Consider the following 27,861-nt stretch of genomic DNA (forward strand, 5'->3'; position numbering starts at 1 on the left):
AGGAAACGCCCCACAACCACCACCTGGCAGGGGAACAGACAAGGTGACCTGGGGAGAGGCGCCCGCGGAAGTAGGGGCCGGGTGCAGAGTCGCCGCGCGGCCTCGGTGTTTCCTTCTGCGGAATGGGGAAACTCCTAGGCCACACCTGGTAAGAGGGTAGCAGACAGGAAGGCCCCAGCAGCCGCACTGACCTGTTCTGAACGCAGACTCCGCGCGGGGACCAGGGGTCCCGGCGCCGCCACTGACTCACGCTGCCTTCGCCAACTCGCGGCCGCGGGCCGGGCCGGGCGCGCCCACCCCACGGGGAGCTTCCGCCCGCCCCCACGTGATGCCCCGGGTAGGGGAGGGCGGGGAAGGGGCAAGGACCCGCCCCCTCCCCAGCCCCGCCCACGTCTCGTCGCGGTCCTTCGGCATGCTAGCTGGTTTGGCCAGCTTTCTGGATCGGTCCGTCTCTGTCTCCCCAAGCCCTGTCGCTGCTCGCCGGGCGGTCTCTGCCTCCCGATGCTCAAGTCTCCACCTCTCCCCGAGTCTTCTTGCTTTTCGCCGCCCTTGCCATCCCTCTCCTGGAGAGTCTGCCCCCGACAGGAGTGAGCGACAGCCCCCCCCCAGATGTCCAGACCCTCAGGTCGGTGAGGGGCGGTTGGAGGCGGGACAACCTCGGCCCTTGACCTCCTCCAGTAACTTCTTCCCCCACCCCATTCTCCCGAAGGTCTCCCACCTCTCTCCTTGGCCCCCGATCCCTCATAGGCAGGGTGGTGGGGAAGAGTCCAGCCCAGTCATAGCGCGCGAAGGTTCCTTGGCTGAAGGTGCAGTTTGAAGTCCAGATACCCAGGTGCCTTTGCTATCCAAGGAACAGATAGGTTCCTGCCTGTCCTTTGAACACATACAGATGAGAGCCTGAAGCTTGATAGGCATTCCTGGGTCCTCTATCTAGGGCACCTCTGGTGCCAGTCAAGCCAGAGACCCTAACTTCTCTGGGCTTCTATTTCTTCATATGCCCAATGGGGATATTTGGAAGAACAGATCTCACCAGGATGGGGGATAGGGATTTGCCCTGAAAGGAGAAAAGACTCATTAATTTGCGCACCTACTACATGCCAGGCTCAGTAATTTATTCCTTTTATCTCATTCCTCACACCTCTACTTGAAGGCAAACATTATCACCCCAGGTTATGGATTAGGACACTGAGGCTCCAAGAAGTTCCAAGACTTGACCAAAGCTACAAAGCTGGGGTTGGAACCCAAGTCTTGATAAGTTATAGAATCTCCTGCTCACTGCCACTAGCCGTTCACCCTGCTCCTCTGGAAATGAGTCGACTCCTAGTACACTGTAACCTCTAGAGAAGGAACTTCGAGGGAGGGGAGGACTGGGCCAGACCTTGGGTGGGAACTTCCCAGCCACCAGTTCAAACGGAGTGCAAGACACTCCAAAGACATGGGGCACAGGGCCCTCTGCTGGACCTGACAACGGGGTGTCCCTCTGGCAGCAGAGGGCACCTGGGAGCCACAAAGAACCAGTCATCAGGCAACACCTCAGGACAGCTGGAGGGAGCATTGGCCAGGGGGTGGGAGTACTACTCTTTCTGTTAACACAGGCCTTATGTCTTCAAAAAGACTTGGGGAGGGCTTGGGTTATCAGACCGGGAGTCTGATGAAGCTGACCTGCACTCCTAACCCTCCTCCTCCAGGACATGCTGCCCCAACCTCAGCTCCGAGTCCTATGGCCCTGCGGCCTGAGACCCTAGGGCCTCTCCCCCTCCCTTCTGTGATGACTGGAGAGTGTGGTCACACATTAGAACCCTGCCCTCTGAACCCTGATCTGGGGCTCTGGCCAGGCGTGCTCCTCCTCTTAGAGCAGTGAAGGTAACCAAATGGGGTGTGGTGAAAGGCAAAATAACATGGAACAAGGACAAGTCGCTGGATGAAGACTGAACTAATGAACAGACACAAGGAGAATGGAAAGGAAGGATGGACAGGAGGAGGGGGTGACAAACCCCCAAGTACACAAGGGGAAATGAGAGGGTGCTTAAAAGAGCAAGGGCCTGGCGCTCATTAACAAAATTAACAAAATTAGCCGCGGGAGGAGGAGATAAAGGACAGATAAAGGACCGGGGGCAGGTGAAAAGTGGGCACAATGATAAGCGGGCTGAGGCTGTGGGATCGTTTATTGGGCCTGTGACCAGGCCAGGCCGTCCCACCCACCTGGGTCTGAGCCTAGCGCCCCCAGGAAATGCAGGGAGGCGGAGAGAGGCAGGGTGCCTGAGGATCCGCTGCCCCCAGGCTCAGCCCCCAGGTCCAGTCTCAGTCCCTGCGGTGGTGCCGCACTCAGGTGAGCGAGGTGTCGTCGTCACTGCCCTCGCCGCCTGCGCCTCCCGTGCGCTCCTCCCGGCTCTCGGCCACAGCGCTCTCATCGATGTTCTCCAGCGAGTCCGCGTGCTGCACCGACAGCTCCGACAGCGCCAGGCTCGGCAACGGGCTCTGCTCAGGGTGTAGCCACGGCTTGAAGTGCGGCTGGTGCTTCTGCTTCCACTCAGGGTACTTGACGCATGCCTTGTACATCTTCTTCATGGCCTGCGGGCCCACCGCCCCGCTACGTTAGGGGGTAGCTGAGGCATGGGAAGAGGTCTTCTCCACGTCCTCTCCCGCGCCCTCCACTGGCCCAGCCCCCAGGTTCCGGGACCCTGGCTCTGGCTGCAGTTTCCTAACCCCGCCCCTCAGCCCTAAATCAGCCCCTGACTCCTAGTTTCCATCCTAGACTCCACCCCCTCAGCCCTTAGTCCTCTCCCCCTGCCTCTATACCCCCAAAGTCCCAATGGTAACTCACCTTGGGAGCCAGGAACTGAGAAGATTTATTCACCACCCACTTGGGTAAGGAGCCTATAAGGACAGGGAAGGGTAATGGGGAGAGAAGGGAGGAAGCAGCCTCAGGGACCCAGACCCCACCAAACATAGACCCAGCAGCCTCCTCTTTGAAGCCCAGGTATTCCAGGGAAGCCACCTCTTTTCCATGGAGAAGGGTGTGTAAGCAAGGCCTATAAGACTTCATCAGCCTCACTCCCTCTTTCCAATTCAGACCAAGGGCCTCAGGCTCAATGCTGTCTGCCCTGTCCCTCTGCTGAGCCCCACATGGCTTCAAGGAAGAAAGCCACCGGTCCTAAGTACCCTACATGTGGGTTGAAATCCTGACTCACAGCTCTGGCCTGTCACCTCCCTCAGCTCACACTGATATCCTTCTCATAACCAACCCCTCCTGATACTCAGACCCTCTTCTGCCTGTCCTTCCAAGCCCCCTTTCCAGGAAGACTCCCTGACTACATGGGCCTCTTGGGTGACCAACCCAGCCAGGCCTGACCTGTAATCCACAGCCCAGTTCTCTACCCTGTCTTGTTCCCAAGCGTCTTCTTTGCCTTTGACACCCAGTACACTCGATGATGTTCCGGGGGAGGCCTGGGCTTGAGTCACTCAGCCCTGAGGAGGCTTGGGGTATACCCAGGCAAAGATGCTCAGAGCTTACCCATCCTGTAGTCATTCATTCATTCATTCACTCACTCATTCCACATTCACTGAATGACACCAACCCTGGGCCAGCCTTGGGGACTGGGAGGAACTCACTGGGGGGCTGACCAGTGTGTCAAGTGCTCTGCTTGAGGGGGATGGGCCATAGAGTAGGGAGCCAGTGACCCCCCTGGGGGGATCAGGGATAGAGGCAGTGACATCTGAAGCAGACCTGGAAGAATGAGTAAGGTTTTGTCTGACAGAGAAGGAAGGAGAGGCGTTTCTAGGCAGAGGGAAAGGGCTGCCTGGAAAGGGAGGTGGGAAAGTGTAACGTGTAAGGAAGGGCTGGGGAGGGGACTCAGACTTTAAGGGCAATGGGAGTCACTGAAAGAATTTTTAAGCAGAGTCGAGTCATGAGGAGACAGGTGTTTTAGAAAACTTCCTCTGGTGGCTGGTACAGACAAAAAAAGGTGGCTGTAAGTATGGAGAGAAATGACAAATTTGGGAGCTATTCAAGAAGAATTCGTGACTGAATTTGGATGCTGAGGAAGAGGGAGGAGTCCCAGATGACTCCCAGGCTCCTGGCATGGGTGACTCAGTAGAAGGGGGCGGCTAGTGGGGAGACACAGTGAGTCTAAGGTGCCTGGAAGACATCTTGAGGGAAGTGTCTAGGAAGGTGATGGCCACAGGGCTCTGGACCTCAGGATGGAGACACAGTGGTCATCTGGCCACAGAAGTCAAGGGAATACTTGAGCCCTCCCAAGGGAAACAGGACCGAGGCCTGGAAAACTCCAAACCTCAAGGATGGATAGAGGATGGTAACCAGCAAAGCAGACAAGGTGAGAGCAGCCAGGGAGTCGAGAGCAAATCAGAGCATGGGATGTGGGGGCCCAGGAAGAGAGAAAGAGTCAGTGGAGCCGTGGCCACCACTTGGCCCATGCTTTTCAAATTTTGGTTCAAATGATGTTTGAGATGGAGATGCCCCAAAACACAAAACAGCCCCTAGCAGATGACTTGCTGGATTCTTAATGGATTAAGCCCTTTCCCTGTGGTACAGGGAAGGATCCCATGACAGGCTTCCAGGGCCAAGCCCTCACCTTTGGGGTCTACCTGGGCCAGGTAGGTGATGACGCAGCTCTTGGGCCCCGTGCTCTGGATGAGGTAGCCCGTCTGGATGGACACAGCTCGGACCAAGTCTTTCCGAGGCGGGTATTTCTGGGGATGGAAGGCACAGGGAGGTGAGACTCGGGGTGAGGAGCAAAGGTGGTGTCTTTGTGAGCAACTACACACACACACACACCCCATTGGTTGGCTCATATCCCCTGGCATCTGCTCCAGGCCAGGCCTAATGCTGCTACGAGGACAAACGGAAAAATCAGACTAAGTCATCCTTGCCCCTCTCAAGGCTTTCCCCATTCCCCTTGGGTAAGCCCCCAGTCTGGGGTCAGGGCTCATACAGACAGTCTCACACTCATGAGCACATGTGTGGTCACTCACACTCACATACATGCACACACACTCACCCTCGCCCAGGCCAGCCATACCTGCCTGTCCTCCCTGCCCATGGAAATCAAGGTGGCCCAGCTTCAGGAAAAACCAGAGGACCCTGCCTATCACCTCCTGCTCCCCCCTTTTCCAGCCAGTCCTGACCCGGAGTCCACCCAGCCAAATTCAGCCATCCCACCTCCTTGCCCACAGCGATGGTCCATACTGCCCTCTCTTGACCTGCCTGAGAGCCTCAGCAGGGAGACAGGAGCCACAGCCTCACTGTGCAGCAGGGAAACTGAGGGCTAGAGGGGCTCATGCCTGGCCCGGAGTCATAGGGAAGTCATGGTGGCAGCCATGGGCCACCCCCTAGGCTACAGCTGCCAGCTCAGTTCTGACACTGTGTCCTGTCCACCCAATAGGGAGGGCAGGTCAACTCACAGGATGTTTGACAGAGTAGTTCATAATGATGTAATCAGTGCCCATGGGGAGCCAGGAGCGGAGGGTGATGACATCGCGGTTCTTCAAGGGCTTTGGACACCTCCCTGTGGAGGGTAAGGGACAGAGTCAACCAGACCACTGGCCCGCCTGCTTACAAGGTACCTGGGGGTGTCCAGAGCCCTGGACAGGGGATCAAAGAGGAGACAGGCAAAGAGGGGATGTGCAGAAGGAGGAAAGACAGAGACCAGAGACACAGGGATACCTAGTTAACTGCCAGGGCCCCCTTCCCTGACCTAAACAGGTACCCCCGCCTACCAGACCAGAGTCCCAGAGCTGGAACTAGGAAACAGAGCAGAAGGCTCTTCCCTATTGTCTCTAGCCATCCGTACTCCTAACAACCTCCTACAGCTCTTACCTTGCTGGCCTGTTTGTATATGTGAATGTGAGTGTAGGAGAGGACAACGGTATTACCGTGTATGTACACGACTGTGTGTGCACGCGTTTGAATCTATGTATTCATGACCATGTGAGTGCGTGCGTGTTTGTGAGTATACATGTGTGTGTACCCAAGTGTTTGAGAGTGTACAGGGATGTCGGTGGGGGGGTGGGTGGCTGAGCCTTCCCTAGGGAGACCCTCCCTTAGGCTCAGGGCAGTGGCCCTACACCTCAGCACTCAGCACTCAGTGACCACAAGGAGGAAAGATGGGAGGAGGAAGCTCAGTGTGAGGCCTGGATGAAGGGGGCTGAGATTAGCATGCTGTGCCCGCTCACAAGAATAATAGCCCACGTCAGCGTTGACTGTCAAGCGAGCGATGTCAAAAGTCTCGATGACGTTGCTGTCCCACTTCTTTCGGTACTCGATGTCATGTAAAACGTCGTAGAGTGTCTCAGCTGGCACATCACGGCATTCCATCCGGCACTGCAGACAGACACATGGGTTGTCAGGGTCACACAGTATTCAGATACAAGGTAACTGGGGGTGTCCAGAGCCCTGGCCAGGGAACCAAAGGACAGACAGGCAGAGAGGGGAGAAGAAGGAGTAGAGGGAGGAGCAGGGGCCTCTGAAGCCACCATGGACTCACCTCTTTCCATAAGCCCCTACCAGAAGTCACCTGTGCCAGGAGATAGGCCCTGTGTCCAGAGACCATCTCCCACATCTCAGTTCCCAACAACCACCACCCCCCTATTGTTCCCAGTATCTTCCTCCAGGAAGCATTCCTGAATTGCCCAGTCAGGCCACCTCGGGTGTCATATGCTTGGTCTCTATATCTGTGCCTCCCTCCCCAATTGTGAGCCCCTCACGGGCAGAGGCTCATGGCTGATTCAGCACAGAGCCTGGCACAGGCAAATGATACATGAAATGAAAGCATGAAAAAATGAAGAAATAAACCCACAAATGCCTAAATGAATTATCTCTTTCCTCCTATATTTATCACCTAGCCATACTACTTTCCTTTTTTTTTTTTTTCTCATTCAGCAAACATCTTTGGATTTTTACTATTTGTTAGCCTTGCCCTCAAAGAGCTTCTGTCCAGGCAAGAGAACAGCTGAGCATGCCTTGTTTTATTTGACCCTACAACAACTCTGCCAGCTAAGAAATCCAAGCAAGAACTGGAGGCTCAGAGAGGTTAAGCAACTTGCCCAAGGTCACCCAGCTAGTAAGTAGCAGAGCTGGGATTTAACCTAGATCACATGTCTGGAAAGCAAGTAAAAACAGGCCAGGTTTCCATAGATTTGCACTCAACAACATGAAACTCAGTCAATGTCCTTGTTCTGCGATTTTTTTTTTTCACCCAGGAGTAACCCCCAGGGTCAAGATTCCCTCAGCAAATGGAAAAGATTTCTTATTTAAAAAGGTCTTCCAGAACTGGGCATTCAGAGGGTACCAAGAGAACCCAGACATATTACTTTTTATTCATAATGTGATACATATGATGGAGGGTCCCACTGCCTCCCCCTAATCGCAGGGTAGGTCTTGGCACCACTAATGGTGATGTGATGCCACAAGAAGGACACATCAGCACCTATTGGTTATTCCAGGTACCAATGAACTCACCAAGCCTTGGATGTAACTTCAGTTCATATCCAGAGGACACAAATACAGAGGACAGAAGGACAAGCTAAGTGACACCATAAGGATACAACCAGACAAAGCCAGATAGTGAGACATTCTGCAGGCCTACTGGCTCAGTTTCTTCTCTGAAGCAAAGTCATAAAGAAGAGACTGAGAGGCTTACAGGACACAGTGATCAGATGCAAGTGTGATCCAGGATTGCATACTGGTTTGGACACATCAGCTATAAGGGACATTTTTGGGACAAATGGGAAAATATGAATATGGTCTGAGTATTAGATGTACTGAAAATTCACTGAAGGAAAATGGTGGAGATTGTTGCCTGGAAAAAAAAAAAAAGCAGGTTAAAATTGGAATGCATGGTATAATCTCATTTGGGGAAAAAATATATACGCATAGGAAGAGATCAGGGAGCATAATCACTAGGGTGTCAACAGTGGCAATCTCTAAATAGTAAGAATATGATGGCTTTATTTTCTCTTTTTGCTTGTCCAAGTTTCTAATTTCCTACAGTGTATAATACTGCTTCTTCAATGATGAAAAAATTTTAAATACCATGGTCCCCCAGAGATACTGAGAGTTGTACTCCCCATATGCCAGGCAGTGTACTAAGTGCTTCATACACATTACTGCATTTTATTCTTCCAGCAATCCTCTGAGGTATTAGCCCCATTTCGGAATTTAAAGACACTGAAGTTCAAGGAGAGCCTCAAGCCTGCAAAGACCTATTGTGTGACCCTCAACAAATCACCCTCCCTCTCTGGCCCTATTTGCTTTTCTGCTCTGTGAGGGGATGTGACTAGATTTAATCATTTGGGCCCTATCCCCAAGCCACATTCCAGCCCTATGCTGAGCACAGAAGAGTCAGAGATAAATCTGACGACTGTCCTCGAGGGTGGAGACCAACTTAGAAAGGCGGAGGTGCCCTAACCTCTCCAGCGCGGGCACAGAGGAGGAGGTCAACTCTGCAGGGTGGGTAGGGGGATGAGGCTTCATGCAGAAGCTCAGTCTAGAAGGCAGGTGTTTATTTGCCCAGTGGCCCTTGTAGAGGGAGCAGCGAGGGTGAAGGCACAGTGTATAGCTTGTTGGGGAAACAAGCCACACACTGGAAATGAGTTGTCTGGCTGGAGTTTCCATGGTGTGGTGCAGCCTAATACTAAAAAGGTCCCTGATTCTAGGCCTCTTTGGAGAAACGGCTGGTTCCAGAGCTAAGTCAATGTATAAGATGACTCTGGAACATCTTATTGTGCCAGAAAGTAAGGAAGCACTCAAAGAATGATAGGGGCCTTGTCCAAAAGACACAGGAACCAGCTTGAAAGTCTCCCACTGGTATAGTGACCAGCTCATCTGGGTCTGCCTGGGGCTCTCCCAGTTTTAGCATTGAAAGTCCCACAATCTGGAAAACCCCTCAGTCCTGGGGGAGCTAGGACAGTTGATCACTCTACCATAGGCCAAATCTGGGACAATTTGTGTATCGAAATAAATGATAGTAACAGATTATACACCACGGAATAAAACAGGAAACCAAAGTATATACAGATATGAATAAATTCAATCTTTGACGAAGAGTAGGATATTTACAGTTTCAAAGCACCTTCCCATCAAATACTTATTACCTACAAAGGGAAAATGAGTAACTTCACAGTAGAGAAGCCACCTTAATCAAGTGATCAAAGTGAACATCATTACCAACGGGATAAATTACAATTGGGTGTTGCCTGACGGGATGCAATTAGAAGAATACAGGCATCATTTCATGCGAAATTTCTGTGAAGATGCATAACTTTAATCAGAAGGAAACATCAGACAAACCCAAAATGAAGGACATTGTATACAATACAACTTATAAATTGACACTTATAGGCCAGTCATAGGTTGTGAAAGTCAAAGACAGACTGGGGAACTATTCTAGACTGAAGGAGACTAACTAGACATGAGTGAATGTGTCATGGATTGAATTGTGCCCCCTAAAAACATGTGTCAACTTGGTTAGGCCATGATTCCCAGTATTGTATGTGGTTATACTCCATTTTGTGATTGATGTAATTTTCCTGTGTGTTGTAAATCCTAATCTCTGCCTATGGTTCATGAGGCAAGATTAGATTATGTTAAAGAGAATTAGGTGGGATGTAACACCCTTACTCAGGTCACATTCCTGAATCCATGTAAAGAGAGTTTTCCTGCATCACCTTTTATCTTACAAGAGACAACAGGAAAGGGAAGGGAGCAGAGAGTTGGGGATCTCTTACCACCAAGAAAGAAGTATCGGGAGCATAGCATATCCTTTGGACCCGGGGTCCCTGCACAGAGAAGTTCCTGGTCCAGGGGAAGACTGATGACAAGGACCTTCCACAAGAGCCAACAGACACAAAGCCTTCCTCTGGAGCTGATGCCCTGAATTTGGACTTCTAGCCTACTAAACTCTGAGAAAATAAATTTCTCTTCGTTAAAGCCATCCGCTTGTGGTATTTCTGTTATAGCAGCACTAGATGACTAAGACTGAATGAATGATTGAACAAAACAGTGAGTGATTGAACGAAGTGATGGGAGAGATGTGATGGTGAGAAAGAGGGTTGGAGAAGACAGCAGAGGGCAGATCTGGCATCATTAGTATCCAAACAACTTTCTATTGAGCTGCCACACCACGGCCCAGATGCTGCACCAGATAAGTAACACATACTCACTCTTCACCCCAATTTTACAAGGTGGGTGCTGTTGTACTACAAAATAGAAAACTGAGGTTCAGGAGATTAAGCAAGTTGCCCAAATTACACAGCAAGCAAGCAGCAAAGCAGGGATTTGAAATCAGGTCTTCCTGTATTCTTGACCATTAAGAAGAACTTAAGTGTGGCTTCTGAGCAAACTAGAACATCTCTAAATGCAAGTTTGGAAACTGCTCTGGCTTTGCAAGTTCTCAAATGTGGTATCCTGGGCAGTGAGTGTATGGACAGGCAGTGACAAGGGAACACTGCAGCTAGGTTAGAATCCAGGCTAGAGTGCCTCCTCCCTCTGGCCAGGCTCAGTGCCCCCAGGGCTGGATACACACTGGGAAGGGGCCACACTGCCCATCTGCCCTAAGAAGAGTCCTGGCCTTAAGGGCTGTGGGCTACCTGCTGTGGCCCAGAGCCCTAAGGTCCAGTGTCTCACCTGCTTCTAAGGCAGCATGCAGAGGGAGCATGCAGAGCCACAAGATGGACCCAGTGGGGTGTAAACTCAGCCTAACAGATTATCTTTAGGACAGAGAGGAACTTCAAGGTTTTCCAGGCTTGGGACAGGCTCTTGTGGAGGATGTCCAGCGCCAGACCCTGCCGGAAGGAGGGCACTGGGAAAGTGAGAACTGTGGCTATGGCAGCGCTGCAGGTGAGGAAACTGAGGTGGGGCAGGTCGCTGGATCAAGCAAGTGTCCACAAGCGTCCCCATCCCTCAGCGGCAGCCTGGCTCCCGGCCTGGGCTCTTTCCACAGCCCCCCCTCCCCTCGGTCCCCCAGGAGGCAGTGTGCCTGCGCCAAGTGGGAGAAATTACATCTGGCATTGTTTCTGCCGCCCCGCTAGCAGCGGCCACACCAAGCAAGGTGTAATTCTAAGAAGCCTCGGGAGGAGCAGGTGGTGGAGTAGGATGGGTTACCTGAGAGTACCTGGCGGGCAGGCCTCTGACCAGGACCCACACCATTAGACGTTAGGCAAGTCAGTCACCTCAGCTGGGCCCTTGGAGATCCCCCAGGAGACCGCAACTGAGGGGTGGAGGGCTGCTCTGCCAAGGAGCTAGGCTCCGCTCCAAAGCCTTTAAAGCCGGGTGACAGCAGGAAGACTGACATGGAGCCATTTTACAGCTGAGAAGACTGAGGCCCTAAGGGAGCAAGTGACCTCTGGAATGATACCAGAAAAGCCACTGGCTGTGTCCTCTGTACTCTACTTTCTCCAAATCCCCATGAAGTAGAGACCTGGGATTGCCCAGATCCCTGTGACCAGCACTGGGACACCCCCTCCCAACACCGGGAAGCCCCACAGATCAGCAGTCAGAAGGGACTGGACGAGGAAGGGCTTTGGGGGAGTAACTCATTCAGGCCTGGAGTCTGGCAGTCCTAGGTTCCAATCCCAGCTCCTTCCCTTGAGCACTAGAGTTAACTCCTCTGGGTCTTAGTTTATTCATTTGAAAAATGGGGCTAATAAGAGTAACTATCTCACAGACATATGGGACCACATTAAATGAGATAATATGTGTAATACGCCTAACACAAAGTAAATGCTCAAAAAATAAAAATAGTAGCTGTTATTACAAGGGCTGGAGGTAGGAGAGGAGGGTGGCCTGAAGCAGGTTTGCACTGGTGGCCATTCACCTGTCCACTGTGCCTCCATATATTTTGTGCCCTAGGCACCTCTCTTGCCTCACTCTAGTCCCAGCCCTGCTCTTCCGTCCCATTCGCCACTTTCTGAAGCTGCTGTGTGCCAGACCTACAACTAGGTAGTGAGGACCCAGAGGTGGACCCAACCTGGGTCCTGCTCCAAAGGATCCCCTTCAAGTGGGGTGGTGCGGAGAGACAGGGACACGAAATCCTAATATAGAATGAGTAGGGCTGGAAGAGAGAGGTCCACAGGAACTGCGGGAGCAGACATAACTGAGCCTACAATGATAAGGAGCTGAACAAGTCAAAGGCGGAGAAGGGCATTTCAAGCAAAGGAACTAATGGGCGTGAAGGCCTATACCCATCTCAAAACCCATTGCCGTATAGTTGATTCTGACTCTAGGCTTAAGCAATTAAGTACAGAACAGGGTCCAATGCTCTACCCCTCACCTTTCTCCCACCTCTTGCCCTATGCTCTCTGGGATGCCTTCCTAGTGCTCAGCAGCAAGGACAGAGGCAGCAGTCTCTTCCAGGGCCCGAGAGATAGCCAACCTGAGACAGGGGGAAAGAAATCAGGCCCTGGACTTGAGGGACAAAAGCTGGGACGATAAAAAGCAAAACAACCCAGAGACAGGTGGACTCCAGGCCCTACCCCAAGACCTCACACAGCAGGTCTCTAATATCCTTGCGTATGGGATATGTGGGGCACATTCATTATCCCACAGTCCTTAGAACCTAGGAGATGATCTCTTCCGCCACCACTCTTCAGGTTTCACCAGGGAAACTGAGGTCTAGGAAAGGGTAAGGGGTTCATTCGGGCTCTGAAACATCAGGCTGTGCTGACTTTTCACCACATTGCATTTCAGCAGTTTTGTAAAGGGAATAACTGTTAAGCAAATCACCCTTTCGTAACAGAACCATATTCAAATCAGAGAAAGAGTTCCTAACTGGGGGCAGAGTATCAAACCAATTATAGCCTCAGCCAACAGGCCATATACTCAACAACCACTACCATGTGCTCCAAATCTCTGACCAACTCATTACCCTACAAAGGAGACAGGAGTGCCAGGGACGCCACAGGGACAAAATTTAGTTGTCATCAAACCACATCTACCGAGTTGTCAAGGGCACCAAGCTGGGTCTTTTGCAGGCATCGCCTCAAACCCTCCTAACAACTCAGTAAGTATCGTGATCCCTGTTCTACAGATGTGGAAACTGAGGTTCAGAGAGGTGTAACGGTTGGCCAAGGTCATACTGCTAACAAGTAGTAGACCAGAGAACTACAGCTCAGGTGTGCCTGAGCTTAACATGTCAGAACTTTGTGCTACCTTCATCAAGGGGCAAGACAGGCCCAGATAAAACAAACATGCTGGCAAATGGAGACTAATTAACGGTTATTATGCAGTGCTTACTGGACTTGAAAGGATCTGCTGACCAGGGAGGCTGAGCTCATGGATTCTTGCTCTGACTCAATCTCATACCTCACTGGGCTTAAAGGCAGGACATACTTTGCAGAAACCCAGCACAGGGCTCTGCTCCTTGAAGTCCCCTTTGAGAGCCCTTCAGGCCATCGCATTGCTGCCCCATGAGACCTAGCCAGGCCCCACAGGCTCACAGTTGCCATAGCAGCTCTAGGCTGCATGGCTCAGGCAGGCCTCTGCCCTGCCATGTCTTGACTATGTGGCTGTTGCTTGGGCAAAGGACTTCAGCTCTGAGTGCCAGTATCTTCATCTGTCAAACAGGGATAATTGTGCCCTCAGAGTGGTGCTGTAAGGCTTAAATGAGACTTGTACATAAAGCCCTCAGCAGCAGCTAGCTGCCTGCCCTTCAGCCCCAGGCCCTAGCACCAGGCCCCCTGCAGCTTTCCCTGCCTTCTCAGACTCTGTGGAGGATAGCGCCTTCCTGTTAATTCCCGAAGGGCAAGGCATACAGGAACAACAAACAACCAAATTTACCAAAAAAAAAAAAAGGCCTCAGATCCCTCCACAGGGTGGGTAGACTAGGAGAGGGTGGCAACTCCCTTACTCCAGGGCCCTACACAAATCTACCCACCCTACTATCACAACCTGAGTCAGGCATGGCCCTTATCCTGTCAGACCAGGGAAACAAAGCTGTGAGAGATGCAAACACAGGCCTGGGGTCCACAGCAGACCATAGAAGCTCAGCGTGGGGGGCGAAGGGGGTGGAATAGATGTAGAGGGAATGGGGGAGCCCTTCTGACCTCCCTGCTCCCCAGGGCCCACTCATCACCTGTCGGCTTCAGGGCCCTCCACTCTGCCCCTCCCAAAGCCCCCAAGAGGCCCACATCGGGCCTCTGGATTTCTGAGGCCCCCAGAATGGAGACCTCCAAGCTCTTCCCCCTATTCCTGCCCCCCTCAAAAAAAAATTCTGAAGAGTGCTCAGGGCACTGGCAGGAGGGGTCAGGAAAGGGTTTCGTGGGGGAGGTCTGATCAGTCCTACGGTGAGATGTGCAGAGGTACTTCCTCCTCCACGCTGCCCAGAATACCTTCCCTGGATCTCCCTTTGTTAACTCCTTTCCTATCTGGGCTTCAGACTTCAGTCCAGCTGTTCCCCTCCCATGCAGCCTGCCCTGGCCCTAAATTCTCCACATTGGACTGAGGGCCTACTCCTTTTTGTCTTCTCCAATCCCTGGTGCCTCCCACTATTAACGCATTGATTTGACTGCAATGCTGTGGCCTCTTGTTCATCTCAGCATCCCTGTGCCTAGTGCAGGGCCTGACATATAGCAAATGCTCAGAACTGTTCCCTGAATAGAAGGATGGACAGGTGGGCTAACACCTGTGTGCCGGTGGGTGTGCTACTCTGATTTTTAGGGGCTGGGGCCTGTCTCCCTCAGTGCATCTGCTTCTGTCAAATTCAGAAAAACGGGAGGGCATGAAAACCTCCTGTTTTTGTTAGTTGCCACTGAGTCATGGGGACCCCGTGTGTGCAGAGTAGAATTGCTCCGTAGGGTTTTCAAGGCTGTGACCTTTCAGAAGCAGATCACCAGGCCTGTCTTAAAGGAGCCTCCTGCGGCTGGGGGAGGGGGGAGGTGGTTCGAACCGGCAACCTTTCAGTTAGTAGTTGAGCGCTTAACCATTTGTGCCATCCAGGGACTCCTGAAAGCCTCCTGGACTCTTGTAAATCTCTGTGACACGTAAGGATGAATACTACTTCTGCCATCATCTTATAAAATGGAGTGTAGTGGGGGTAGTCTCAGAAATACCAAGAGACAGGTTCAGGGGACTTGCTTTAAGATCTTTATAAGTCTTGATAATCAAAGAAAAATAAAATTGTATGAGGTACTGATGTATACTTAGTAAATTAGCAAAGATATGTAAAATACCTAATGCTTGTGAGGATATGGTAAAACTGTTACATAGTTAGTGGCAGCAAAAACTGGTTGCACTGTTCTAGAAAGCAAATATTTTTAAAAATCATCATCAAAATCAATCTTTTGACTCAGTTCCTGGAATCGCAAGACCAGAAATTTATATTCAGGAAAAAAATATAATAAGAAAAAAGTTCTGTTACAATATTCATGGCTTTTTTTTTTTTTTGCAATTAGAGAAATACATTGGAGGACAATCTGGAACCCCGCCAATGGCACAGTTCGGTTAAGAAGGACACATCACCTTAATGCTTACTCCACATCCACCGAGGCTTGTGGGCTCCCCGAGGGCCGGGGCAGTGGCTGAGCCAGCTCTGAACCCTGGGAACCCAGTAACAGGCCTGGCATAGAGCAGCTGCCAGAAATTTCTTGAATCAATAATTCTGTAGCAATATGAGAAACCTCTAAAGCTGCAATGTTAAATGAACAAAACAGGATACGAAGTTGTACCTGTGCCACAGTTTAAATTAGGAATAAAGTCAGAATAGGCTCAAAGGCTATGGGTTTTTTTTTTTGTTTGTTTGTTTCAATGATCTACACCCTTGAAGTGAGGGCTAGAAGGCACCAAGGAAAAAAGTTTTACTAGGGAAATTGGAGCTCCGGGTGATTTATTTTTCATTTTCAGATTATTGTGATGGTTGGTACAATACAGTTTATACTAAAAAGCACACTTTTTTTCCCTAAATTAAAAGTGTTGGCCAGAGTCCTGAGGACCTCATTCCTTGGACCTGGAGCCTGGACTCTGCTGAGTTGGGGCTCGAGGCTGCCCGTGCTGACGATAAGTTAACTTGGAAATTCTCCGCATCACCTAGCTGGGCTCACACACTAAGGAGCTCTGCCCAGAGGCCAGCACAGTACTGGGAGAGGGAGCCAGAGGGGACTCCTACCCTTGAGGAGCCTCTAAGCTGGGGGTCTGGGGAACAGGCAATGATAACCCTGGGTGGTCAGGGCCGGGGCAGAGGGAAGCTGGAGACTTGGGTGCAGGGAGGGACACCTAAGCTGTGTCTTAATGGAACAATAGAAGAGCAGGTGGCACCCAGGTGAAAAGGAGGGTCAGGTGATGGCATGAGCCTGGGGGCTAGAAACAGCTGGGCTCGTTGGGGGAAGGAAAGGGCTCATGCAGTTCCATGAGGTAACCTGAGTGAATGAGGATGGAGGTGGGAGGAAATGGAGCTGTCCCTTGGGAGCCTCAAACTGTGTTCATTCTTTCATCCATTCAGCAAATGTTAATCGTGTGCCAGCTCTGTGCTAGGGCCATTGCAAATTCACCTAATTCTATCATCTGGACTACCTGGCAGGAGGGAGGATTAGGCCCTTTGAAAGATTTGCAAAGAATGGCTCGTAAAAGTGAAGTGGAGGGACCAGCCTGGAGCCCAGTGTGACCCTGAGGCTGCTCCCCAAGAACAGGCCCTGCTCTGCGTAGGACCCAAGGAACCCCAGGTGGACCAGTGCCTGGATGGATGAGCACTGACACTGAGGAGTCCATGACAGGGACTAGGGCTACTGGGGATGTTAGCAGAGTGGGAGGGGATGTCGGAGCTGACTCTAAATGGTCTCTATACCACACCTGCCTGGGGTGGAGGGAGCTGGAAGAACCCAGAGAGCACAGGTAGTCTGGACCCAATATATGGTCAACTTCCCCCACCTTTGGGCCTTAGTATTCCTACCTGCAAAATGACCAGTCGAACCCCATGGCCCTCTTCTCTGAAGGGAAGAGGATCTGGCACCAGATACCCCCAACCCATCTTCTCCCGCAAAGTGCAGGCCCCCTAAGACCGGTGGAGAGTGGAGGTGTTGCCACCTCTCCCCTAGAAAGAGCTCCTTGAGCAGACAGAGCTGGGCTCTTCCTGCTGCTCTCCATCCAGGGTTGAGTGATTCATCCCTGCTCTGCCTCCTTCCCCTCCCTCTTCCTCCCTGTCTCTAGCCTCCCTGGACCCCTAACCCCACTCCCAGCCTCCAGAGCAGTAACCCCAGCTCTAGTGATGAATTTTCTGTTCTGACATCTCAGAAGCTGACCTCCTGGTCTGTTCTTCTCACTGCCTTGCTTCCATCCTGGGGGAGGAGTGAGAGCCAGGCAGAGGAGGGAGGGCCCGGCAAGAGAGGCAGAGAGTAAATGGGCCTAGAAGAGGAGGCAGTGGGTAGCTGAGACAAGTGAGACAAGACAGAAGCCAAAGCTGACACAAAGAAATCAACACAGACAAAGAGAATAAACACCACAAATGGACTGATGCCCCCTAAAGCTCTCTAGTAAGCTCCAGGCTTCTACTTCAACAACCTGCTAGGCATCACCCTTTAGACAGCCCACAGGCCTCTCACACACACCATGTCTAATACTGTCGGATTATCTTCCCCTAATGCCCACCTCTCTCCCCTCCTGTCATGGATTGAATTGTGTCCCCCCAAAATATGTGTTAACTTGGTTAGGCCATGATTCCTAGTATTGTGTGGTTGTCCTCCATTTTATGATTTTAATTTTATGTTAAAGAGGATTAGGGTGGGATTATAACACCCTTATGAAGCCAGGTCACACCTCTGATGCAATGTATAGGGAGTTTCCCTGAGGTGTGGCCTGCACCGCCTTTTATCTTCCAAGAGATAAAAAGGAAAGGGAAGCCAGCAGAGACGGGGGACTTCATACCACCAAGAAGTACCCGGAACAGAGTGTGTCCTTTGGACCTGCGGTTCCTGTGCAGAGAAACTCTTAGTCCAGAGGAAGATTGATGAGAAGGACCTTCCTCCAGAGCTGACAGAGAGAGAAAGCCTTCCTTCCCCTGGAACTGACGCCCTGAATTTGGACTTCTAGCCTACTAGACTGTGAGAAAATAAATTTCTCTTTGTTAAAGCCATCCACTTGTGGTATTTCTGTTACAGCAGCATTGGATGACTAAGACACCTCCCCTCCTGTACCTGGAACCTGTGCATGATTCTGGACTTGTCCCTGACTCTCACCCCCTAGCCAATCCATCCAGCTAACTCTGCCACTTGGATTCAACTCAGCCATGTCCTTCCCAACAGCACCTCTTCACCAACCCCAGGCAGGCCTCACCATCCTTGCTTGGACCACTGCAGAGGCTCCCTCATCTCTGTTCTCCTGGCTTCCAGGCCAATCTGCCCCTGCAGCCAGCTTTCAAAAAAAACAGAGCTGATCATGGCACTGCCCAGGTTGAAAACCTCTGCTGTCTCTTTTTCTGCCTTCAGGGTAAAATCTGTAACTCCAAACATCCTCCTCACTCTGGCTCTGCCTCTTCTCCTTCCTCATCCCCAGCCCCTGCCCCTGTTCTTGCCCCTGGGGAGCCTACCTCACTGAGAGACTCACCAAGACCTTCTCAGCTTGCTGCTTGGCTCCTGCTGTCCCTCCCAGGGTCTACCCAGACACCACCACCAGGCGAAGCTCCCCCTCTTCCCTCACCATGCTGTAAGTCACTGGTTCCTTCAGTCTGAGTTTGAACCTGATCCAGTCCTTCTCACGAAGGGCTATCACTGTCTCCATCTGTGCCCCGACCAGGCTTTGAGTCTCTTGAGAGCAGGGCCTGGGTCTGATCTGTTTCTCGGACCCTAGCACAACAGCTGGCAGATCAGGTGGGAGGCATGAAAAGGATTTGTTGAATGAATAAATAACTGGGATGGGAAATAACTGAGGAAAAAGGACAAATAGAGACACAAGGGAGTAACCACAGAGGGAGAGGGGAACAGAGATAGGGATAGAGAACACACCCCAAAAAAGAGACCCCTGAGACAGGCACAGAGGCAAGGACAGGAGGTTTCAGATGAGGCAGGGAGGGAAAAAAACGATGGCAAAGACCAAGCTGAGCCAGGGGGCGGGAGCCACCCAGAGACAGCTGAGGAGACATAATTGGATCAGAGACAGCTCTGCTTCTGCAGTGAGGGGGTGTGACTCACACACACAGAGTAATGCCAGGCACAGAAACATACACAGTCCCACACTCAGAGGCACAAACACACAACTGTAGGACCCACACATACATTCAACACCGATTTACTGACACTTGTCAGGTGCCTGTCTGGGGCAGGAAGGGGGATGGGGAACCAGGTGCCTGCCCTAGAGGTGCTCACTTGTCTGCCCAGCTACGGGCCATTTCACACAGTCACCCACAACCCAGCTACACACACAGAAGGCCCAGACATACAATCTGCAACCCCATCACATCACCCTGTCCTCACAACACACAACCCACCGTCTGGTATCTTACTGAGTTATTTCGTTTGCTTCTATTTTGCTTGCCTCCCACCTCCGGATGTAAAACCCATGACAGCAAAGTCCTGATCTATCTCGTTTACCACTCAATTCCTGGATATAACACAATGCTTGGCAAATAGTATGTGCTCAATAAACATGTGCTGAATGAACAAATGAATGGCTGAATTGTGGAGACACACAAGAGAAGTTTATCCCCTCTGGCTGTCAGGCCTCTGCCTCCAGACTCCATACCTCCCTGGCCTAGTGCCAGGGCCCAGGCTCTCTGGAAGAGTCCAAAGATAGAGAAGGGGGCCCAGGAGATGATGGAAGGGATCTCAGGGAACCAGAGGCTTATGGGGGTTGTGGCATGAAATTCAAAGGGTCAGATTAAAAGGGCCTAGGCAGCATGTTCAGGGGAGATGGAAGGTGGTGCTCACTCCTTATATCCCGTGGGTGGTAGAGGGGCGCAGGGGTGGGAGGGATGGGTGTGTACATCTGTGTAGCCACTCACTGTTCACCTGCCTCAGGACATAAGGATTCTAGAGAGACATCAGAGGGAGCAAGTACCTGCCTTCAGGGAGCCCAAGCTAAGAAGCAGAGAGGCAATACTCATGGCGTTGAGTTGATTCCGATTCATAGTGACCCTATAGGACAGAGAAGAAGTGCCCCATAGCATTTCCAAAGAGCACCTGGTGGATTTGAACTGCTGACCTTTTGGTTAAAACCCAGACCCTTTGGTTAACAGACATAAATCTTTGGTTATGATAAAGCCCCAGAGAACAGGTCCAGCTGCCCTGTGCCACTTGCCCCAGGCTCTCTTTAATGACAGGTGAGAGGAGTCTGCATTTGGCAGGGGAGCCACTACTAAGTTCTGGGCCTTCCACTTTCTTCCACTGCCTGTGTTTCTGAGGCTCCAGGGTCCCCAAAGCATCAAGGCTAGCCCAAGCATGATGGAGGGGATAAACTGAGACACCAAGAGGGGCAGCAACATCTCAAGCCTGACACCTGGTCTGAGCCGCTTATTCCCGACCTGGACATGCTCATCTGCCCAGGTCAGGGACACAGGTGAGGGGTCAGGGCGGGAGCAGGGTTTCTGTCCCTGTCTATGCTCATAGCAACCTGGCACTCAGATATATGGCTACCTGCCCCTCAGTAACAGGCTGGAGCAGCCCAGCAAAGGTCCCAGATCCCAAGCAGAGTGCCAGGCCTCTGGGGTCATGGTGTCCAGGGCCCTGGCTCCAGGCAGGCCCAGCCAGGTGTGGAGATGCAGAGAAAGAAAGAAAACCCATCTGACTCCAGGACTCCCTCCTTTCTCTCATCTCCTGAAACTTTAAAGACTCTCGGCTGGAAACTGAGCTAGGGCTCGTTAAAGTTTAAAGGCCAGAGCCTGGGGAGCTGGGTGTGGGAAGGCACAAAGCCAGCCAGGGCCTGAGGGCATATCCAGTCCCAGCAGGGGACACAGGCTGGAGGCGTCCCCCACCCCACTCTCTCACACACAAAGGTTTCTCACCCCCAGGGCATGGGCCAAGGTGGCTGCACATCCATGCAGTTTTGTACTCCAGCCAGCATACCACTTCACAGTTAGCACATTGCAAAGGGTTTCACTACCATGTTCATTTGTTACCCTCGTAAATTTGAATGCAGCCCTTGCTCCATTCCCAACATTCCCTGCTTCGGTGCAGGTCTGAGCACCTCTGCCTAGACAAACACAAAAGCAGCATCTTCCTACAGACCCCCTTGTCTGAAACCCTCCCTTGGCACCCCACAGCCTGAAAGACTCAAGTCTTAGAGCCTTGGCCCAGCTTTCTAATCATCCCCATTCCCTTAGTCCCAAGTCCCATACTGAAGCTCCTACAGCTCTCCAAATGCATTATCCTGTTTCCCACCTCTGGGCCTTTGCACAACTGCTCCCCTGGAATAATCCCAATGCTAACTATCAAATATGTACTCCTCATTTACCACCCAGTTCCAAAGGGATCAACATTGGTTCAGATGCTTCTTTGGGTTCCTATGGCTCCTATGACAAGTGTCTGTCAGCACCCAATGAGAGGTCCTTGAGGGTAGGGCTTGGGTTTGATTGCCCCCTCTTGTCCACAACCCCCAGCACAGAGATGTATGTTCACAGAATGAGCAAAGGAGCAAATAAGTGAATGAGTAGATGACATGCCTGGAGGTAGGTAGGACAGCATTACTATACATTTGAGAGGCAAGGAAGCTGTATCTATGCAGGTGCAGCAACTGCTCAGGGTCATATAGCCAAATCCTGTGCTCTCTCCCCTATATCCTCAACCCAACCCAGTTTCCTCCTCCAGGAAGCCTTCCCGAAAACCTCCAGCCACCTCTGACCCTTCCTTTCTCTGAGCTCTCCTACCCAGAAGGTCTAGAGCCTGACTAGCTGGGTTCACGTGCTCTGTGGAGCCTGTTCCCTGTGGACAGCTCTGGATCCACTTCCTCCTGTTGTCCCCATACCAAATCAGAGCTGGAGCCAGCCAGCCTAGCCCTGGATTCAGGGCCCCCATGATGGCAAAGCCTGGCAAGGCCTTGGTCATTTGTCCTCATTCACTCTGCGTCCAGCAGTACAGACTCACCCCCCCGCCCCTACCAGCCTAAAGCTAACTACCTACCCAGCAATCTCCTATAGAGATGGGGAAACTGAGCCCCAGAGAAAACAGAGGCCAAACCTGAACCTGAATTTACCTAATCCAAGGTCCTAAAACCAGATTAACTCCTGCCCCTGCCACCACAGATAAGGAAGACTGCCTTAGAGAGGTGAAGTAACCCCCAAGGTCACACAGTGGGGGCTGGGTTCTTGCCCAGCTGAGTCTCCTCCAGGCTGCCCTCTCACAATGACACGGCATAGGGAGACCCAGACAGGAGAGTGAAGTAAATTGTGAGCCACTCAATCCTGGAGCGGAAAGGGCCTACCAGTCCAATAACCAGGCCCAAGGGAATGTAGAAAGCTCAGCCTCAGAGGCCCAAGGACCTGGGTTCTGATCCTGCTTCGGATACTTTCTAGCTGCTTGACCTTGCAAAAGTGACTTCTGGCTCTAAGCCTCAGTTTCCACATCTGTTGGATGGGGCTAATGAGACCTACCCCACAGGCTAGTGATGAAGATTCAGTGAGAGGACCTAAAGAAAGCATGTGGTACTTGATACACAATCAAAACATGGCCCTCCTGCCCCTGCCTTCCCCGTGACCCTTTTGAGCCCCACAGACTGTCAAGGGCTAGAAGGCTCCTTGGAGATCCCTGAGATAATCCCCCATTTCACAGGGGGAAGAGAATGAAGCACTTGGAATCCAAGTGGCCTATGGTGTGAGAGTAGATGGAGGGTGAGGCAGGGCAGGGAGGGGTCACAGGAGGTTTCTCCAAAGGGGAAGGGGAGGAGCCAAAGGACAGGAAGTCTGAGAAGACAGGTCCCCACTGCCCAGCTTCCTGTGGCAAGAGGAACCTCAGGTTCTCAGCCACACTCCCCCAAGTGACTCCCACCCCTACCCTAGTTTCCAAGCTCCTCAAGGATGCTGCCCAGCTGGCCCACTCCTACTGTAGGCCCATTCACACAAGGTCTCAGTCCTGCTTTTGTTGGCTGCCTGTGGACATCTGTCCCATGCAGGAGGCAGTGGGCTGGGGGTCACCCACAATTCCTGGAACACATCTCTCCACCACGATCTGGAAACTTCTGAGGAGTTTCCAGGCTTCCTCCTCTGCCTCTCACACAGGATGGCCAAACAGGGCTGGGCACGCAGTGGGCATGAGGAGGAGCTGAGAACATGGGCATCCAGGGCAGGGCTGGGCAGGCCCTGTCATCCCTTGTGTCCGTCCCCCCAGCTCCTCATCTCCCTCCCGTGGGCCTCAGCACAGCTCCTGAGTTCAGAGGCTCGTAGAGCCAGGAGGGCCCCATAGAACAGATGGAGAAACAGCTCAGACTGGGACAAGAACATGCTCAAGGTCACTCATACTAAAAGAGAATCCCACAGCTAGGATCAAACCCCAGCCTCTTCCCTGGATATCCTGGCTGAATGATAGGACCTCCTAGTTTCCCTTTTCTCACCACTACAGGAGCTGGGTGGCAAGCCTTGCCTGGGCATTGAGAGACCTGGGTTCTAAGCCACCCTCTGGCCTTGTACCCAGAATTCATGTTCAGTAGGAGGTGGTGTCTGCCTCATCTTCATTACCCAGGGCACAGTGCAGGCCTGGGGCCAGGCCAGGCTGGAGGCGAGGAGGGAGGGAAAAGGTGGAGGTGGCCCCCAACAGCCTCTTTCCTCTGTCCTGGCTCTGACTGCTGGGCCCAGAGCCACAGTGGCTTCCAGAGACTCCGGACTTAGGGGCAGGGAGAAGATGAGATGTCCAGAGGAAGGAAGGTCAGGAAGAGAGAGTCGACCAGGTAGATAGATAGGTAGAACCCTACCCCTCACCCTGGGACCACGTGCAGAGTGCATGTTCAGAGGGCAGTTGGCTCTCTCAGATCAGGGTGCAGGCCCAGCGCGGACTCGGGCATGAGAGAGGCTGGGTGGGTGGCAGAAGCTTAGTAAACACCTGCAATTGAGTCCCAGCCTCCTGGAGTGACCCAGTCATCGCTGGGAACTCTGGCTTCCAGCCTGCTGCATGACCTTGGCAAGCCACTCCCCTTTCTGGGCTTTCTGATCTATCAAACAAGGATGGGATAATGAAAAACCATGTCCTTCAAAGAGTTATTGATGAGGTTAAATGTTGTAATGTTGACTATTGATGTGGGACCATGCAGAGAGGGGCAGAAGCTCTTGAGCCAGAGTCGCTTGGGTTCTGCTCCTGCCTTAGCTGCCATGTGACCTTAGCAAGTGACATCACCTCTCTGACCCTCAGTGTCTTTGTTTGTAACATGAAGACAAGCCTACTACTGGCCAGAACTGAGCTAAGGATAAATTAGATGATAGAGGAAAATGTTTGGCTCAGAACAGGGACTCTTATTATCAGAAATGCAATTAGCGGCATGAAACTTGGGAATCCTAGAATCTTGGGGATGGGGAGGTCAGAGACCTCTGCCAATCTCCCAGAGCTCTGTCTGGCCATGCCAGCAGGATCAGGAGTGAGGGGCTGGCCCCTTGGGATGCCCTCAGCCTCCTCCCTAGGCCTGAGCTTGGCTTACCTCCTGTCTCCAACTCTCCCTCTTGTGGACTAGGGGGCAGCAATAGGGAGACAAGTAAAATTGAGCTAGGCTAGGAGGCTGGAGACCTGGGTTCCAAGCCTGGGATTGCAGAGACTTTGCTGTGTGAGCCTGGGCTGGACCCTGCTCCTCTTGGGATTCAATCTGCACTTGTACCTGGGGTGGGGGTGGGGGTATAAAACAGGGATTGCAAAGGGCCCTTTGGCCCCTCCAACCTCTGCTCAGTCTGAGAGGAAAGGAGGGTTGGGGTCCTGGCTGGTGGAGAGAGTACATTCCCTGCCCACATGCCATACAACCCCAGTTTTTCAAGTTCCCCTGCCCCAAAGAAGTTCACCTGAGAAGTCTAATCTGGCCACAAGGGGTCTGTTGTGGCAGCCTGGCCCCCAGACCCGCCAACTCCAGTTCTGAGCTGAGCTGGTTTATTCATTAACCAAGGCAGATGGAGGAGGTAGCTCTGCCCTGTTGACACAGAGGGTGGGGGTACTGGACTGGGTTAGACCTTCCCCTCCCCTCCCTTCTGGACAGCCAACTCAATGTGAAAACTACCACTTCCCTACCCACTGTGAATTGCCAGCCTTAAACCTTTCCCAGGTCACAGTCAGGCTGTCTTGCAACAGCCTTGCTCATTTGCTCATTTGTTCCTTCCCTCATTCATTCAACCAACATGCCCTGCTCTGTCCAAGGTTCTGCATCTGTTACTGGGGATGCAATGAGGGATAAAACTTGTCCCTGCTTTCAGGGGCATATCAGCTGGGACATATCAGCTGCCTCCTCCTTCCCTGTTCCTCAGGCTCAGACACCTGTCAGGCCCCTAGGAGGCCCCCAGCCCAGGACCTTGGGTGGAATGGGGAGTAGTCTAGGATTCCCAGGCCTAGGCAGAGAGATTGGGACAGAGAGTCCCAGACAGGGACACACACAGACACTTGGAGAGACAGGGACAATCAAATGGCTAGAGTACAGACACAGTCATAGCGGGGAGAAAGGACAGACCAGAAGGTTACACGGGACAGATAGACAAAGTAGTAAAACACCAAGATAGAATGATAAAGAAAGGCACAGGATCAGAGGGGAAGGGTCAGATGCCTCAGCTTTGGCTTGAGGCCAAAATGACCCAGCTAGGCCTGAAACCAGGTCCCAGGCAGGAAGGGACAGGGGAGACAGTACAGTATGTGTGTGGCCGGGGAGGGTTCTTTGAGTCCAGTGCCTGGTCCCCCTTGCAAGAGGAATGTATTGGCAAGGAGGGCAGCAAAGGAAGGGTACAACAAGGAAGGCAGCAAAAGAAGGCAAAGGAAGGGGAAGTGAAGGGCAGAGGCAGCACAGCCTACTGCCAGGAGCCCGGGAGGGGAGACCTGCCCACTCTCAAAATGTGGCACTCACAGAAATGCTAGTTGTATTGGAGGCAGCGACTGAGGCCCCTAGAGCAGAGTCTCTACCACCTCTATTCCATCTAGTTCGGAGGGGTGGGGGGAGAGGGGAACTCATGGGGCCCCCAAACTCCTCAAGCCTGCCTGTCACAGCAAAGACGGATGAGACTGTGAGGAGGGGGGCTGGCTGCGAGGGGGTTAATGTGTTTGCATCAGCCCTTTATGCTGGCCTCCTTGACCTCAGGCCCTTTCCTCCTCCAGTTCACCCTCAGACCGGCCCGGAAAGAGGTAGAGATACGCAAACCTTCAGGATCTGCCAGCCACAACACGAGTCCCTGTAGGAGACTCAGGGAACAGCCAAGGAGGGAAGCAGGAAGAGCAGGGCATGAGGCAGGAAGGATTCAGGTCCTTGGCACCCAAGGGTAGGGGGTGGGGGTGCAGGGAAGAGACCCAGCTCAGGCTGGGAGAACTAGGAGTTGGGGTAAGAAGGGTCCAATGGGAAACTCCCACCTGGGGTGACTCAAGTCAGGTGAAGGCCTCCAGGGAAGAGGCGTCCCTGAGGGAGACCACTCTTCTAGATGGGCTTGGAAGCAGCCCACCTCCCTGGAGTAGGCAAGGACATGCCCCAGGTTCTGGGTGTGTGAGCCAGAGTGAGTTACATCCCCTCTCCAGGCCTCGGTTGGCCCGTTTTGTGTGATGGGGGCTTGGCCGAGGAAATTGTGCCTCCTCCTGGTTCCTGGCAGGAAGCTGTTTCTGAGCCAAGAAGCACAACCAGGTGTCTGTGGCCCTGAGGGAGGACCAGGAGACTCCGTGTCAGACGCACTACAGGTGCAGTGGGGAAAGCACCTATCACAGGGCAAACCTACCTTTATCTTGTGCAGTGTCCGGTCGATCTCCATAGCCTGCACCCACACAGATACACCGCCTTTGCTATATGTCAGGTTCCAGCCCACCTCGGCTTCACACTCTGACCGGAAGCTGCGGAAGTCCTCGTCGTCGGGCACCTGGACGCTGTCACGGCCCAGGACTGGCCGAGGCCCTTGGGGCTCTATTGAGGCAGCAGGCGTCTCCATAGAGCGTGTGGGGAGGCCCCGGGCCCTGGTTCTAGCCCAGCTCTCCTGGTCCTCCGCGGAAGCTTCAACGACGTCGACGCGGCTGCAGATGCTGACGCCACCTTCCTGGGACCTGCAAGACCGGTTTGGGGACAGGAGTCAGTGCGCTGGGCATGCGGGTGGGGCTTTCTGGGGTCCTGGGCAGAGTTCGAGATAAACAGGGACTAGCCCCCGGGCGAGACAGGCAGGCATGGGACAATCACGGGGGCCACCCCCCAAGGAGCGACCCCAGACCTCTCTGGGGCTGGTGTGGGGGCTGCGTATCGGGTGCAGGAGACCCACGCGAGTCTGTCCGGACCGGAGTGAGGGCCAGGACCCCAGGCGACAGACTGTCCAGAGGGGCACCGCGCAGTGGTGGCCGGACCGGCTCAACTAACTCGGCAGCGGCGCCGACGTGGTCTGCGCCCCGGGCGAGTGGTGGGGGCGGGGTGGGGCGCCTGCCGGCCCGACCCACTCACCTGTGCGGGCTGCTCCGCCGGGGCCCGCCGGGGCCGGGAGTGCGAGCGCCGCTGCTGCTGCTGCCGGGGCGACCGGGGGCCGCGCGGGGGCTCTAGGGGGGAGGAGCAGTGGGTCCCGCCGCCTGGCCCTGCCCCGTGCCCCCCCCGCCCCGCGCGCCCCCTCTCTCCCTCCCCGTCTCCGAGCTCGGCTCGGGGCCCTGGGGGCTCCGCTCGCCTCGGCAGGGTATTTTCCAGGCTGCGGAGGTGAAGCTGCCAGAGCTCACAGCCCTTCCCAGCCCCGCCCCGCCCCGCCCCGCAGGGTCCTAGCGCCCGCCCCCAGCAGCGCCGGAAGGGGTCCCGGCCGGCCGGGAGGGATCCCG

The 27,861-nt window shown here is 53.1% G+C and overlaps 1 protein-coding gene across 1 annotated transcript; it reads right to left on the bottom strand.

The window, feature by feature from the left end:
• Nucleotides 1-413: 413 nt before the first annotated feature.
• On the bottom strand, nucleotides 414-27,626 carry STARD10 (StAR related lipid transfer domain containing 10). Its single transcript, XM_023538992.2, has 7 exons — nucleotides 27,503-27,626; nucleotides 26,799-27,117; nucleotides 6,193-6,340; nucleotides 5,422-5,525; nucleotides 4,593-4,710; nucleotides 2,825-2,877; nucleotides 414-2,571 (listed from the first exon to the last, which is right to left on the bottom strand). Exons 2-7 carry the CDS (start codon nucleotides 27,003-27,005, stop codon nucleotides 2,326-2,328), a joined length of 876 nt encoding a protein of 291 aa, XP_023394760.1. The 5' UTR covers nucleotides 27,006-27,117; nucleotides 27,503-27,626; the 3' UTR covers nucleotides 414-2,325.
• Between the last annotated feature and the right edge of the window lie 235 nt (nucleotides 27,627-27,861).

Source organism: Loxodonta africana, chromosome 7 (genome assembly GCF_030014295.1).
Source record: "Loxodonta africana isolate mLoxAfr1 chromosome 7, mLoxAfr1.hap2, whole genome shotgun sequence".
Lineage (NCBI taxonomy): Eukaryota > Metazoa > Chordata > Mammalia > Proboscidea > Elephantidae > Loxodonta > Loxodonta africana.